This window comes from Castor canadensis, chromosome 2 (genome assembly GCF_047511655.1).
Source record: "Castor canadensis chromosome 2, mCasCan1.hap1v2, whole genome shotgun sequence".
NCBI lineage: Eukaryota > Metazoa > Chordata > Mammalia > Rodentia > Castoridae > Castor > Castor canadensis.
In genome coordinates this window covers 87,878,028-87,895,054 of record NC_133387.1, presented here as the reverse complement: position 1 = coordinate 87,895,054, position 17,027 = coordinate 87,878,028, and the positions used below count along the sequence as shown (strand labels likewise).

Below are 17,027 nucleotides of genomic sequence, written 5' to 3'. Positions count from 1 at the left end.
TATTTTTTTAATAGCACCTCTATAAAATGAGGATAATTATAGTTCCTATCTCTCAAAGTGGTTATGGAAACAAATGAGTTATTTAACGCTGAATTCTCAGATCACTACCTGGCTCTGAGTAAGCACAACTTAAGTGCCAGCTATTATTGTTGTTTTTACAGGTTGAGCATCCCTACGTCAAAAATCCAAAATCCAAACTGCTCTGAAATCATGCTGATTAATGCTTGAAAAAGTCCAGATTTTAGAGCATACCAAATTTCAAACTCTCAGACTAGGGATGCTCACATAGTATGCAAACATTCCAAAATCAAAAAAACAAAACAAAAAACTTCCAAAATGTGAAGCACTTCTGTTCCCAAGCATTTCAGATTAGGGATAATCAACCTGTAGGATCAGCCAATCAGAAATGGGTGTTTTGAACATCATCTATTAGTTTTCTCAAACTTGCAGTGCATGAAAAATCATCTTGGTAAGCTTACAAATCCAGGTATTGAGGCTTTACCACCCAGAGACCCTGATTTAATAAGGCTGGTCCCCATCCAGAGACCTGCATCCCTCCATTAATCAAAAGGGAAAACAGAGCAGTGGCAAACATTCTGTAAACCAGTGGCGACCTCATTCTCATCCCCAAGGAAAAGAAATTTCCCTCTCAGGCTCAGGCTAATATAAAGCTCATTTACACAGAGAAAGACAACATTGAGTGTCATTTGATAACATGCCTAGGGACCACTGGGGACTCTCCAGTTTCCTTGGCAGGGGCCACACTGTCTATCTGGGGTTGGCTCACAGGGTGAGGAAACAGTTGCGGTCCCTATAGGATGCCCTGGGTTGGCTCCAGGATGCTGTTCTAGCAGGTGTGGCTGGCTGCAGATTCTGTTTTTGGCACAAGCTTTTTTCCCTAACCCACCTTGCACCAGGGCAATGCCTGGGCCAACTCAGGCAAGCTGCAGGGGCTGCTGAAGCTATAGGCTGGAATTGATATAGCTCTAAAGCTGGAGTTCATGGGACCCACAGGTTGCTAGGGAAGACAAGGATGCAACATCCCTGGCAAGCTCAAGAAGATTCCATGCCTTGGCAAGAGTACCCGAGAAACCTTACACCATATATATGTGTCACGAAACCAGCCCCAACTCGTTTATACACCTCACCTCTGAAACTAACCCCCAGCACATTTGAAATTTAAAGTGCAAGTTTCCAAAAGTGGAATGACAAAGCACTTGTTTCCCTTATGGATAGCATCCCTTCCTGGATTTCTAATTGTGATTATGCCAAATTAACCATTTAAACATAACCAATACTCTAATCTCCTGGAACCTGATCAAGACTGAATCCATCCATTAACAAAGGCATTACATAGTTAAGAAATAGTGATTTAGATGGAGACAAGTATGCCCTTGCTTTTTCTAAAGACTAGTGCTTTTCATAGAAAATTAGGACTAGACTATGTTATAATAAAGAATTAACATTTCTAAAAATTCTTTAATTCAAATTCCTATAACTTTTCTCCTTATTCTTTCTAAATCAAACATGTAGTTCCTTCCCACCGCCCCCCTTCCCCCAAATGCCACATATGAACTAGCCTCTCTGATATTTGAAGAGCCTAGAATTAGTGTGAAAGGAAATCCCTGACCCACAGCCACCCCTCTGTAGCTCTGGCCCCTGTGTTACCACAGGTCTCCTGGGGACCTCTCAGTGGAGCCCCCAGGCACATCTCTAGATTATCTTTACATAGCTGCCCTTGGTCTTCCCTTTGCCCTTTGGAATATAGCCCCCCAGAATGATGGGACAAGGCCTACACAGACTTACGTATGTATAAAGGTAGTTCTAAGATCCTGGGACCCCTTAGCAGAAGTAGGGGTATGGGTTGTGGTAGGGTCAGTACATTCCCTTGGAAGTCTGAAGCCCTGCTCTTTCAGGGAGGGGCACCCTCAGAGGAGGCCTAGAATGTGGCTCTCTAAAGCACAGGATATAGAGGAGGGGCCCATGGTGTGCTGGTCCAATGGCAATGCTATCTGGATCACATCTGTACAATGCGTATGTATATATTCCGATAGGTCAGTACCTCAGTCGAATGTTCTGTCCACATTTGCCCACCCACACCACGGTCACAGATTTCAAGGACCTAGATGAGAACCAGATAGGATACTTTCTTTTTATAGTACCTGACTGTTTAGTTAGGCAGAGATTCCTCTTGATATGCAGTCTAAGTATGACGTCAACTGCCTGGTAAAATCTTGAAAAGAATCAAAGGAATATGTGTTTCAAGTCATGTACAAGTTAGGTTGTGTGATGCTATTAAAGAATATACGTGTTAATAAACCCTACCCCAAAGATGCAGCTCAAAGACAGGGAGGCCCTAAACCTCTCCTTGCTTTTCTTACCAGGATTCCCCTCCTAAAGCAGCCACTCACTTCCATATGGGTGACAACAGTCAACTCTCACGCTCAACTGCAGGTTTCCCATTTGGGAAGCCTTTCTGGGGCTCTCTGGCCAGGCAAGGTATCCTCGCAAAGGCTCCCACAGCTCTACCCTTCAGTTCTTATCACAGGGTACTGTCACTGCTCCTTGATCATCAGCCTCCCCACCAAGTTGTTGCCAACCTGAGGTCTAGTTCTACATCTGATCAGCAAATCACTGTCTGCCCCTTATCCTGGGATGTATCACACAGCACTTCTCACCAAATGCTTCTTCCCAGCTCACTAGCAGCAATAAGATGTCTGAGCAAACATAGTTTTGGAGTTGATGTTAACAGCTCCTCAGTACCAGGGATTTTACTACTAAATACAAACAAAATACTACTGCAACTCCTGAAAGAGAAAGACAGTCCGAAAATAAACATGCGACTAGTGTTACAGAAATGGAGACCTTGGGGGCACATACCAGTACCACATCAGTTTATTCTGGACTATTTAGATGTCATTCATTTGTAGTCAACCTCAGGCCACATGCCTTTAAAGGGGGGACATTTGTTTAAAAGGTGGTAGTCACACTTTTTGAGAAAGAATTTGCATATATGTGTGTTATCATTTCATCTGAAGATTTCAAAATCTTCCTCTCACTGAAACTGGACTGAGGGTGCTAAGCAACACTTACCAGAAACTGTTCGCCCTTAAACTTGAAATATGGCATTCTCTACCCATTGTAAACAGTGTTAACTATCGGCAACAGATGGGCTGCTTCAAGAATGTGATGGAAGAGCAACTGTCTTTTGACATGAAACCATGTATGATGTTATTTCAAAAGCAAGCAAGGCTACTGGTAGAAATCTCAAACACTGGCCAATAGTACAAAAGAAAGCCAAAACAATATATATATAAAAATATATAAACACTGAGCATTTGCAGAGGCCTGGTAACTTTGTAAGTCTTACTTATTGGAATGTGTAAGGGATGGGTGGTTAACTCCAGTGAGGGACTCTGCCTGCTGCCTCTCAGCACTGCAAGTTTTCCACAAAGATCAAAAGGAGAAAGACTGCTGCAAAGGGCTGGAATTTGACTTGTTTCTTCCCTCTTCCACATAGGCATCTTTCACTTTCCAACCTTTTTCCAGGAGGCCACTGGTGTGCCCCAATGCTGTGGAGGAAGGAACTCAACTGCCTTTCCAAGTTGCACACTGCTTCAGTTACATTCCAGATACACCTAGTGGTTCAACCTGGAAGCAGCATTCCTTCCTCTAAAATATCTGGTTCATCTCTGCTGCTGGCAAAACCTAAAGGTTCTCCTACCAGGTTCTTTGGACCAGATCAGAAGAGCTAAGAACTTGGAGTGCACTGAATAAGCCTGAATCCTCCTCCCTAGGCCAGCTGCACTGTCACAGGAGTCAAGTGACTAAAGGGAGATACATTCAGTTCTCATGAGAACTAAAAACCCAACTACCAAACTACTAGAATAACTTTTTATTTCCTCCTTCCTAGTTAGTACAACAGAAACTTTGTTCTCCAAGTTCACCTGTCTTTTAAAACTCAGCAAATCACAACAGACTGCACTGATATACTGTGTTCTTGAAGCAGAAGTCCAGTGCAGGTGTTACCTAAAGAAGGTCTGCAAAGGGAACTAAGATGGTGAGATGCAAAGCAACCTAAGTTTTATTAGGAAAGGAAAGGAAAAATGATCCAACTCATGGTGGGGTATTTATGCAGCTCTTTGAGGCAGGGTGGGACTTGAGCAAGTTTTCTGATAGGTGGAGGTGACTGCCCCTCCCTAGGGCGGAGAGGTCTTTGTTTCTTTGTTTCAAGGTGACTCCCTCCTGCCCCTTCATGTTAGGCTCACATCCTGCATGCATTCCTACCGCTGTTTGTGCTGTGCTGCATGGTCCAGCCCCCTGCAAGCCTTTGGCTCCTACCCTAATTGCCAAAATAGTTCTAACTCCTAACATCTTTTTCACTGTCTCCCTACCTTGATTTTTCCAACACCCATCTCCCAGCTCACGCAGGAAATCCTCACTAACCACCCTGCCAGTGATCTCTCCTTCCTCTAAGTTCAGAGCTTGCCTCTAACATTTCCCTACATTAACTGCTTAGTGGAGCGATGAAGTATTGGAATTATTAAAAATCCCTGAATCTTTGCAGCTTTCTCATCTAACTAGTTTATATTCTTACTCTGCCTTTCAATACATTGTTCCTTCCCACTTGATGGAAAGCCTCTTGAGGTCAGAAAAGGTCTCCTTTAATTTTCCACTGTTGCACAACATAGGTCCTGAAAAATTTACTTTTTCTCAACAGCTTGGGAGAAGGAGCTGTTATGTTTAACACGATGGTTTCTGTAAATAAATTTCTAAGCAACAGCTATCCCTTGCCTGTTCTCAGCAGGGGCTGAGAATAAAATGCACAATTATTCCCTATTGATACGAACATTTCCCCCAACTAACCCAGGTCTGAGCACTTCTGAGCCTAAAGACTGTAAAGATTTGGAAGATCACTGCAAGCCCAGGCAAAAAGCAGGAGGGCCCTGCAGGTGGCGGTTACCACCGGAGCTGTGCTGATTATTCTACTTAGGCACATGTGCAGAGCCTAGCCCAAAGGCTCTAAGACTGAACGAGAATTAGTGATACTGAATCATCAAATTCTGATTTTCACAGCGGCAGAACCAGTTCTGCGTTTTCTTTACGCATCTTGCCTACAGCATAATCAAGCAAATAGTTCAGACACCTAAAGAAGGGGGCGGTGTCTCTGGGCTGCTGGTTCAGCACATCAAAGACTCAAATTCACAATGGATTGAAGTGGACTCTTTGGACATCAGTTCACCTACACCTTCTGTGGCAACCCTGTCCTCCCCGAACTTCCTGTAGAATGCCGGCGGACTCCGTGCTGCCCAAATCTCGCTCAGAGTGGGCACCTGGAAAAGCAAGTGAGTTAAAGCGATCAGAACAGGCGCGTTCTCATTGCTCCGAAGCGGCTAGTGTACTCGCCTAAAATAAAAAGGTCTCTGTCTGCAAATCCCGTTTGCTCGCCCGGTAATCCACCCCCGCCCCCAGCCCGGCGTAACCGACCCGTACAGCTGTTTTTAATCCCTACTTTTCTCACTTGGCGTCCCGGGCTCGGGCTGACCAGACGCGGAGTCACTTAGTGTTTCCTCCTCCCCCTGCCAGGGTCTGTCCTCCCTCCGCCGTCTCCTCTTTCTCCGCCTGTGTCCCTGGGGGGCAGAGTGTGGGAAGAACGAATTTCCGCCCAGTCTGCTCGCTGCCTGCTGACTTGGGTCCCTTCCGGACTCAGCCCGCGCACCCCTCGGGCTGTTCTACCCTGCTGCGCTCCGAATCCGGGACCGAGATCGAGGAGACGCCGGCTGCGGGGGCCAAGCCGCCTGGACTCAGCAGCCAAGCCGCACCCCGAGGAGCTCTTGGAAGGACTCCCGCCTGCAGCTGGGGAATCCGCGCGGCAGGAAGAATCCGCGCCAGGGAATCCAGTTCTCCGGACTCCGCAGCAAACAAAAAGCGCCAGGTCTTGCTCCCTCCCCCTCCCCCTCGATGCACACCCGAAGAAACAGTTTTCTGCAGAAATGCAACAAGTAGCTCCGGGGGCTCGCGGAGCGCCCTGCGCCGCCTGACTCGGCTGGGCGAAGCCTGCCTGCGGGGACCCGGGCCAGCTACCGGACAAAGGGTGGAGGAGGGGTTGGACTGCACAGCAAAGTCCGAAAGAGGCCACTTAGTGACTCTGGCCAGGCCGAGGGGAATGCAGAGGAGACACAGAACAGGCTGGCCAAGAGGACGTTCAGGCCTCAGTACGCAGGGCGGACGGCGATGGAGGCTGTCCGCACCGTGCGCTTCCTGCTCGTGCTGTGCGGCTGCCTTGCGATCCCGCCGCGGGCAGAGCCCGTGTGCCCAGATCGCTGCGACTGCCAGCACCCCCAGCACCTTCTGTGCACCAACAGGGGGCTCCGCGCTGTGCCCAAGACCAGCTCTCTGCCTAGCCCCCAAGACGTGCTCACCTACAGTCTAGGTGGCAACTTCATAACTAACATCACCGCCTTCGACTTCCATCGTCTGGGACAACTCCGACGGCTGGACCTGCAGTACAATCAGATCCGCTCTCTGCACCCCAAGACCTTCGAGAAGCTCTCGCGGCTGGAGGAGCTCTACTTGGGAAACAACCTCTTGCAGGCGCTGGCGCCGGGCACGCTGGCCCCCCTGCGCAAGCTGCGCATCCTCTACGCCAACGGAAACGAGATCGGCCGCCTGAGCCGCGGTTCCTTCGAGGGCCTGGAGAGTTTAGTCAAGTTGCGGCTGGATGGGAACGCCCTGGGGGCACTGCCGGACGCAGTTTTCTCCCCCTTGAGCAACCTGCTCTACCTACATCTGGAGTCTAACCGGATCCGCGTTTTGGGCAAGAATGCCTTCGCCCAACTGGGCAAGTTACGCTTCCTTAACCTCTCTGCCAACGAGCTGCAGCCCTCCCTACGCCACGCGGCCACCTTCGCACCGCTGCGCTCCCTGTCCACTCTCATCCTCTCTGCTAACAGTCTGCAGCACCTCGGCCCGCGCGTCTTCCAGCACCTGCCGCGCCTCGGCCTGCTCTCGCTCAGGGGCAACCAGCTCACGCATCTCGCGCCTGAGACCTTTTGGGGGTTGGAGGCCCTTCGTGAGCTGCGCCTGGAGGGCAATCGGCTAAGCCAGCTTCCCTTGGCTCTGCTGGAACCTCTGCAGAGCCTGGAAGCGCTGGACCTAAGTGGTAACGAGCTGTCTGTCCTGCACCCCGCCACCTTCGGCCACCTGGGCCGGCTGCGCGAGCTCAGCCTGCGCGACAATGCGCTCAGTGCCCTCTCCGGAGACATCTTCGCCGCCAGCCCGGCCCTCTACCGGCTGGATCTAGACGGCAACGGTTGGACCTGCGACTGCCGGCTTCGGGGCCTGAAACGCTGGATGGGCGACTGGCACTCGCAGGGCCGGCTCCTCACGGTCTTTGTGCAGTGTCGCCACCCCCCGGCCCTGCGGGGCAAGTACCTGGATTACCTGGATGACCAGCTGCTGCAGAACGGGTCTTGTGCGAATGCCTCGCCCTCGCCAACCGCCGACAGTAGACAGCGGTCCCCGTCCACAACTGCCAGGGAGGAGATGACGCCCCCTGTAGGAGATCTCGTGGAAGAGCTGCCACCGCAGCCGGAGCCCCAGCAGCGGGGGCGATTTCTAGCTGGGGTGGCCTGGGATGGGGCCGCCAGGGAGCTCATGAGCAACCGTAGTCTAAGGTTGAGCCGGCGGGGTCCGGGCCTCCAGCATCACGGCCCCTCTGCTGTTGCGGCAGTGGGCCGTGCTCCACAGCCCCTGGACCTTCATGAGAAGCGGGAGCGGGTACGTCCGACTCGTGTGGATCCCGTCCACACGGAGCCCACCCCGACTGCCGAGCCTGCCTCTGCGCCACTGCCTGCCAGGGACTCCAAGGAGCGCGCAGCAAAGCAGCGCCTGGCCGCGGAGCAGCAGGAGCACGCTGCCCAGTCAGATGGCGGGGTCGGGCTTCCGCCTCTGGTGTCGGACCCGTGTGACTTCAACAAGTTCATTTTGTGCAACTTGACGGTGGAGGTGGTGGGCACCGACAGCGCCTCGGTGCGCTGGGCCGTGCGCGAGCACCGTAGCCCGGGGCCGCTGGGTGGCGCGCGCTTCCGCCTGCTCTTCGATCGTTTTGGCCAGCAGCCCAAGTTCCACCGCTTCGTCTACCTGCCCGAGCGCAGCGACTCGGCCACGCTGCGCGAACTGCGCGGGGACACCCCCTACCTGGTGTGTGTGGAGGGCGTGCTTGGGGGCCGAGTTTGCCCCGTGGCCCCCCGGGACCACTGCGCAGGATTGGTCACCCTGCCAGAGGCAGGGAGCCGGGGTGGCGTCGACTACCAGCTGCTGACCATGGCTCTTCTGGCAGTCAACGCGCTGCTGGTGCTCTTGGCCTTGGCGGCTTGGGCCTCGCGCTGGCTGCGGAGGAAGCTGCGCGCCAGACGGAAAGGCGGGGCCCCGGTCCACGTGCGCCACATGTACTCCACCCGACGGCCCCTGCGCTCCATGGGCACCGGCGTGTCCGCGGACTTCTCGGGATTCCAGTCGCACCGGCCACGCACTACGGTGTGCGCGCTCAACGAGGCAGACCTCATTGAGTTCCCCTGCGACCGCTTCATGGACAGTGCTGGCGGTGGCGCAAGTGGCAGCTTGAGACGGGAGGATCACCTCCTACAAAGATTTGCAGACTAGGTCAAGGCTTCCAGGCTTGTGGAGACTATCTTGTTGGCCTTGAAGAGCCACCTTTCCGTGGGGCTCCCCAACCCCTCTAACAGAAGGTCTGCTTTATCAGACCAGAGAGGCCACAGGGGACAGAGAGCCAATCTGGGTACCACCGTCCACTTCTTTGCTCCCAGGTGTTCACTCATGAAGTAAATGGATGGTGCTTGGTGGTCAAGCCAGGACTGGGGACAAATGGTTTGGCAGGGGCAGAGGTGGGAGGCCTTTTTCAGCAGAGCAGAGCTAAGGAATGGCTCTTGTAGCATTGCAGTACAGTAGCCTAGCCTTCTCTGGGTTGGAAAAGGATGCTTTGCGCCCCCAACATGGCCAGGAAGATTTGGGTGCATGCTTTTGTTTGCTCAGTGTCAAAGAGAGTTCTGTTTCTATTTAAGGAAAAAGGAACTTACCACCATTATAAAGGAGACTTGGCAACTGACCCCACTGGTTTGGTGGTCTCTGCTAAGAGCATGAGGTAAGCAGGTGGTAGCACTTCTCCAAGGAACTTTTTTCTTTTGGCTGGTAGAGCATTCAGGAAATCTTAAGGTTTAAATAATAAGAGACACTATTTTTTTTCAACAATGTGAAGACCTCTGACATTTAACTGACCAATAAGCTCAAAGACTTTTAGTTGGACTTGGCCTGTTCAACTCTTCTTTTTAACATGAACAGGACACAAATGAACGTTTGCTGACTTTGAGGGTAACTAAGATGACATACTTTTCTCAGGAGAAGGCTGCATGCAAGACTTCTCTGTCAGGGTTACTCCTGTGGTTTTAATTTTTTAAACCTATATGTGGAAAAAAATAATGACAGATTTGATGAAAAGAATGCAATATGTATGTAATTGGTGACCCTCTAGAGGGAACTCTGGCTTCCAGCCCACTTACCACATCCCTAACTAACCCTGTGTCTAGATGGGTAAGAATGTGATGTACTTCTTTTTGCATTTTTATCAGCAGCACTCAAACTGGCTGTGCCTGCTTCTCCTGAGTGACCTTAGTTAAATGATGAAGGTAATTTCTAAAAGGGAACCAAAAGATGATTGTCCCAGCTACGCTGGAAACGTAGCTCAGTGATAGAGCACTTGCTTTGTAAGTGAGAGGCCCTGGGTTCATCCCCAGCACTGCAAAAACAAAACAAAAGGGGATTGGCAATTGATAGTGTAATCTTTGACCACATTAATGTCTCTCTTTGTATGAAATAATACATGGGAAGAAATTATGGAAAACAAATGTGAAAAAATATGTCAGTGGGTGTCTGTTTCTACTAAAACCAGGAGATTGTTATGTGTACTCAAACCTCACTGTGAAAGAATTACATATTTTGCAAATTAATCTTTCCACTACCCAGTGTCTCACTGTGTTATTAAATCTTACCTTTTAGTAAATAGTTGCAGTATTTCTTTTCAATTTTTTGTTTTTAAATTTAGGATTAGGCCCCTGTATTTGTTCAGTTGTTTTTAGCTACTTGGCTACTTTTGTTCCCTGATATCTATGAAGTACATGTTTATTGCTAACTGTAGTGGCTGGGTTTACATTAGTAATTTTGTGTGTGGTCTAAAAGTGCAGTCACTACAAGGGTGTACACTGTGGTCATAGTCACCGTGGTTATGGATTTCTTGGCATGCAGAACTGTGGAGGCCACTCCAGTGGTGCTCAGGCTAACAGTAACTCTTCTGTTTAGGGCCTCAAACCTCTGAGGGTCAGGATGACTCAGGGAATCCATCACAGTCCAGGGGTCCTGCAACCCAGTTCATTCCTTTTATGTTTGCCCTAGATGGAGCCATGGCTGCCCTTGTTCCAGCAGTCAAGTAGGGGCCCAGGGATCTAAATTAGCTGGTCTTTGTTTATGTTCAGATGAGTAAATGTCCAGACCACTTAAACTACAGCTGCTTTTCTGGCAGTCTTATCTGCAGGGCCAAAACTTAATAAACCACAGGAAATAGACTGTCATTCTTTGTTTGCTGCCAAGTCTTGTTTTAGATTCAGAGTATATGGGTACATGGGAGAGGTAGAATTCATCAGTCTTATTCTCACCCTGCAGGCTATCTGGAGCCTTTTATATTTCTGGCTTAAAAAGAAAAAGATGCATAGCACAATTGCATCTCTTAGCTGTTTCTTTTGCGCAGCAGCGTAATATTGAGTCCCATTGAAAGTCTGGAAAAGACCTCTGGTGACCTCTGATTCCATCCACCATCCAACTTTTCACCATGAATGAAAATGCTTAATACCTGGATCTGTGTTTGACTTAAAACAGTTTCGCTGGAAAGTCTTCAGTGGGAAGTGAATAAATGTTATACATTGTTATGTTCAGTTATGTCAATAAACCCTCTTACTCGTAGACATGTTTTGCTTTTGGAGTTTACAAATTTTTTTTTCACTTTTGAAGGATACAATGCATTTTTGCCAGTTTTCATCCATGAAAATGAAATGTAAGCTTGAAGTATTTCCGTTCTCTTTCCATTTTTGAAAAGTTTTAGTTCCACGGGCAAGTACGGATTTTGTCTTAAAGAAACGGTTGTGTGACATTTTACCCAAAGAAACAGTGAGATGACTCTAAAATCAGATGGTCAGCTTCAGTTAATGCTGGTAACCTCCAGCCACAGCAGCGATGATTGGGTCTTAGCAGGCATTGCCTGTTCAAAGGAAAGTGAATTAAAAGCCAGGCCCTTTTACTCTCATGGTCAATGACAAGAAAGAATTCTCTCGAACTGGAGGTTACTTTTGCCATTACAAAGTTTATGAAAAGACAAAATTCCTAAAGGAAAAAGAATAAGCTTTGTGTGTGTTAAGAGGGTTCAGTTAAAGAGCCATTGTGCTCAAAACATTGGGACCACTGCTTCCACAAGGCAGAGATTTGCAAGGTTGACCTAGTAAGTAGCATGTGATCAGAACAGAACATCTTCACTAATGTGCCACATACCTCATCTTCACCAAAGAACAGCAATATGGACAGCTACTGGATAGTAACAAAGCATTAAAATAGGAAGGTGTTATCCAGTACTTGTGGTTAATTCTGCCCTTTTCTTTGCTAAGACATGGACATAAATGACAATAAAGCTTTCTAGTCCAGGAAATGTATTCAAAATTCCAGAATCAGTACTTTCGGCATCCTCATAGAGTACAGCATCGTAAACTTCCAGAGTAATGATAAGTGATGAAATGAACTAACCATCAGAAGTTTGCATTCATTCTTTGTACCTAATCTCTGTGCCTTAGCTAATGTATCAATTAAAAAGGGCCTCCCAGAGTTCTGGAGGCAAAATGATACTACAAAGTATAAATAAGTAAACAGCGTTTTACAGTACCAGCTGCACCACAATGTTCAATAGACATTAAATGAATTCTTACTAGTAGTATTTTCCTGTTCACAAGGCAACAAGTTGCATGAACCATTTTTGAAGTTTCAACCACAAGGCATTTCTCCAGTCAAAATTCAGATAGTGATATTACAGACATCTCTAACCTCTCCTTGTTTGACTTGAGATCTTCTAGAATTTGGTATGGAATGATAGCTCTCCAAATACTTTCTCATAATTAAAGAGAAGTGAGTATAGTAATATTCAACAAAACTTTCTGTACTTATTAAATTACTAGCATAAAGTAATTTCATCCTTTAAGTTGGAACTAAGGATGCTGAAGCAGTCTTGCTTCTATAGTGCCTCTCCTTCCCCTCAATTTACTGACAGCATCTCCAAATACCCTTTACCTCTTAGTTACTAAAATATGCACTTTGCATGCACAAATGCTTTTTCCCTAGGGATTTCAGGCCACTCCGTCCTTTTCAGTCATGTGGCAAATAGTATTCTTTTCACTTTGCATGGGGAGACTTGAGCTATTTGGAGATTGTACTTAACTGCGCTAACGGCTGAAACAATTACAATAGAATAATAGGAAAACGATCTTTAGTTGCTTTATCTTGGGGGCAGAGTATGGAAAGATCCCATTACATCTGTTGGGGAGAAGTAACGCTACAGGTGGTCTGATTTCTAACTGACACAGAAATGTGGCTTTATAATTTGGTTGTGAAGTAGCATTAGATACTAGGTAGAAATAAACTGTTACGCACCAGTGTTTCAAACTATAGTATCTCCCAAGTCTGTAAATCCGTAACATTTCTTTCAAACTGTCGAAAGCTTTACAATGCTAGTTCTGTGCCACAGCTCCTGCCGAGACAGGGCAGTACTGTCGTGTATTAAGACCAGCTGGGGCCATGTAGCAGTCATTCCCTTCTCCAAATTACAGTTTTTGATGAAGTAATGCTTATCCTGCAGCTGATCTCACACTTAGCTCTTAGTATATGTACCCTGAAGCATGTGAAAACACGCCACCATCTATACCCTTTCTCCCAACCATGGTATCCTGAGGATTTTTACATTAGGAAATTAATATGCCTACCCATAATAACAGGCACCCACATTAGCGCCTCTCAATAACAGCTAAAGTTTTATGATGCTTGTGTTCAACCTTAAGCATTTCCATTGACAAACCCCCCTGGTTTCCATCTGTACCCCGTCCTCAGACTCAACTACTACTGTGAGTTGAATGCGTTTCTTTTTAGTTCATGTTTAAATATAGTTGATTCTTGTTCAAGTTTGGTCTTGAACATAGGATTTAGGAGTACTGAACCATTACTCCTAAGGGGAAAGACAGGGTTAGGTTCCTGAAAGCCTTTGTCACATTTTTGTCAGGTTATCAATACATAACCTTGTTTTATGTGTCTGTTTAAGCAACATCTTATTTAATATACACTGTTCATTCATCTGCAATGAACTCACCTCCAGAAGCAATGTAACTCATGCCTGCACAAAGTGCACCTGACAGTCGCTCCATCAGACATGTTACAGCCTTCCTATGCTCAGACACCCTATGGTGCTTTGCCTTTCAGCACTAGGATTGGGGCAGAATCACCAACAAAAGGCACAGATGTGCTAAAAACATGTCACCAAATAGTTTGTAAAAAGGACACTTGGATGAGAGCTAGAACAAGAAGGAAGAACCTGGTTTGACCTCAGCTCGGAGCATGCAGAAACAACTAATTCTTCACTGTCCAAGTAAGTCCCCAAATGACGGTGAGAGTGCTCGAGTATTGATTCTGGGGTCACAATTTTAGTGAGAAGATGAATGCAGGGACATGAAATCCAAGACCAATGACCATCAACTATACTTTTTATCCTCCCATCTCCCCCTCTCGAACCCCTCACTCCTTTACTAGATGCCTTAAATTGCCTTTGGTACCTCCCGAGGAATCTTTTGTCTTTTATACTGGTGACCATACCTACCCACTCCACTGACATACTGCTGATGTGTATATGGCAGGCATCTTGTATGTATATGGTGTGTGTATATTTGTAGGAGAGTGCATATATTGAGGTAGAGGTGGGAAGGTGTCCTTTTACAAAACAATTTTGTTCAGTTGGCTATGTTCTGGTTATTTTCAAAGTGTTTTGCTCCACTGGTACATGTGCAGTTTGTTTCTTCTTTGGAGCTATTTATTAGACATCCTTTCTCATACCTTCTCACTTATTATGCCTGGTTTCTCAGGGAGGACTTCACAGAGGGGAGAATTCGCTGCCTCTTCCAAAGGTCCCAACCTCTGCTGCACTTTCATTTTGAAGACTCTTTGACATTCTGACTATGGTACTCTTTTATTTGCCAAAGAAATGGGTGACGCTCTGAGAAAAAGGCAGTGTGCTGCTTGGAGGATCTTACTTGTGTGCTCACACTACCTCACATCTTTGGTTACATACTTTTTCAATTTAGCTTTTAACTACTGAACACGCACACACACACGCACATGACTTCTTATTTGTGCCTTGTCCTTAACTCTCCTTCCCCATAGCTTATTGATTTCATATCTCACAGAATTTTTGTGTACCCTTTACCTAGATTCGCCAGTTGTTACTATTTTGCTGTTTGCTAGATCATTCTCTCTCTCAACAAATGTGAGAGTAAATTGCTGGTGGAGTGGCTCAAGTGGTAGAGTGCCTGCCTAGCAAACATGAGGGCCTGAGTTCAAGCCCCAGTGCTGCCCCTCCCCCCAAAAAAGTTGACCATCACAAATGTGAGAGTAAATTGCAAACACCGTGCTCCGTTTTACCCTAACACCAGGACATTCTCTTAAATAACTGCACAATAGTGCAGTTATCGGATAATTTAACACTGAAAAAATGCTATTACCTAATCTACAATCCATATTCCAATTTATCAATCGTCTCAATAATATTTTTTTAACTATTCCCCCCATGCCATCTAATCTAGGACCATGAATTGGTTTTAGTTGTTATTTTTTTCTCTCTCTGTCTACCCTTCCTTTCTCTCTCTTCTTTGGATAGATTTATTCTTTTAAAAGCAAACTGAAGTGTGATTTGTACATGGTAAAATTTAACTTACCCTTTTTTGAAGGCACAGTTTCCACCTGCACCCAATCATATAGCCACTGCCACAATCAAGACTGAGAACATTTCTATCACCACAAAAAGTCCCCTGGTAGTCACTTTCCACCACTCTGATTCCATCCACTGGTGAGCACGGATCTGATGCTTGTGCCTACACTTCCGTCTTTTCTAGAACAGCATATACGTGGCCTCATGCAGCACTTCGTGTCTTTTTCACTGAGGATCATGCTTTGAGATTCGTCCATGTTGCTGCAGGAATCAGTTCGCAGCTCTCTATTCCCGCATGGACAGACCATGTGCTGTTTAGTCATTCACCAGTTGATGAACATTTGGGTCATTTCCAGTTTTAGGCTATAATGAACAAAGTAGCTAAAATATTTGCATATAGGTACTTGTGTTGAGATGTGTTTTGCTTCTCTGTACCAACTACCAGGAGTGGAACTGCCAAGTTGTTTGGTAAATATAAGCTTAATTTTATAAGAAACTCCTAAATAATTTTCCAGATTGACTGTATAGTTTTGCAATTCTATCACCAGTGTATGAGCTCTCTGGTTGTGCCACACACTTGCTAGCATTTTATTTTTTCTTTTTCTTGTTAAAAAGCCATTCTAATAAGTATATATTACTATCTCATTAGGTTTTAATTTGAAATTACCTAATGATTAATCATATTGGGAATCTTTTCATATACTTACTTGCCATTTGTATCTCTTTGGACAAGTGTCCATCCAAATCTTTTTCATTTGTTGTATGCTTTGTATTATTCTTTATTTTGTTTTTTGGTGGTGGTACTGGGATTTGAACTTAGGGTCTCACATTTGCTAAGCAGACACTCTACCACTTAAGCCATTCTGCCAGTCCTATTTTGTGTTGAGTATTTTCGAGATAGGGTCTCTCAAATTATTTATCCCGGCTGGGTTGGAACTGCAATGCCTCCTGAGTAGGTAGGATTACAGGCATAAGTGAGTTATAAGAATATTCTATATATTCTTCACCAACTGTATGCCCTTTGTCATATGTTATGGAAATATTTTCTCCCAATCTGTGGCTTACCTTTTCATTTTCCTAGCACTATTTTTCTTTAAATTTAGGCCCATGATCCATATCAAATTGATTTTTGAGATTTTTGAAACACCTTATGGTGTGAGGTATGAATCAAGCCAGGTTAATACCCCCTCTACCCGTGGATATACATTTCTTGAGTACCTTTTATTAGAAAAAAAATCTCTGTTGTATAACCTCATTGTATAAATAATTATTAAAAACAATCAGTTGACCCTAACTGGGCTTCTATTTCTTGAAACTCTATTCTGATACATTGATTCATATCTATATTGTATCAGTACAAATTGTTTTTCCTTCATGGTAAATCCTGAAATTAGAGGAGTCTTCCAAATTTTTTTCTTCTATCAAAGTTGGCTTTGACTGGTTTTGTACATCAATTTTGGAGGTCTGGTAGTGCATTTCAGTGGTAGAGTGCGTATGTAGCAGGTATGAGGTCCTGGGTTCAATTCCTAGCACCAAAATAAATAAGTAAATGAATTTGAGAGTCAGCTTGTTGTTACTATAAAAAAATGCCTAGAGAGAATTTGGTTTGGATTATGTCTTAGACAATTAGGCTGCTATAACAAAAAATACTGTAAACTAGGTATCTTATAAACCACAGAAACTTAGTTCTTACAGTTTTGGAGGCTGGGAGGTCCAAGATGAAGGCTCTAGAAGATTTGACATCTGAGGCGGGCCTGCTTCTGTCTTCTCCCTAAAACTTCACCTGGCAGATGGGGCCAAGGAACTCTCTAAGGGCACTAACCTCAATCATGAGGTCTGGGCCCCAAATGCTAATCACCTCCCAAAGGCCCCACTCCTAATGCCACCATTTTAGGCCTTTGGATTTCAGTGTGGGGAATTTGAGGAAACGCAAACAATAAGAGCATAGGGG

At 46.0% G+C, this 17,027-nt stretch overlaps 1 protein-coding gene across 1 annotated transcript; it reads left to right on the top strand.

Annotated features, from left to right (window-relative positions):
* The first annotated feature begins 5,541 nt into the window (after positions 1-5,541).
* On the top strand, positions 5,542-11,031 carry Tril (TLR4 interactor with leucine rich repeats). Its single transcript, XM_020157034.2, has one exon. It carries the CDS (start codon positions 6,235-6,237, stop codon positions 8,662-8,664), a length of 2,430 nt encoding a protein of 809 aa, XP_020012623.2. The 5' UTR covers positions 5,542-6,234; the 3' UTR covers positions 8,665-11,031.
* Positions 11,032-17,027: the final 5,996 nt, after the last annotated feature.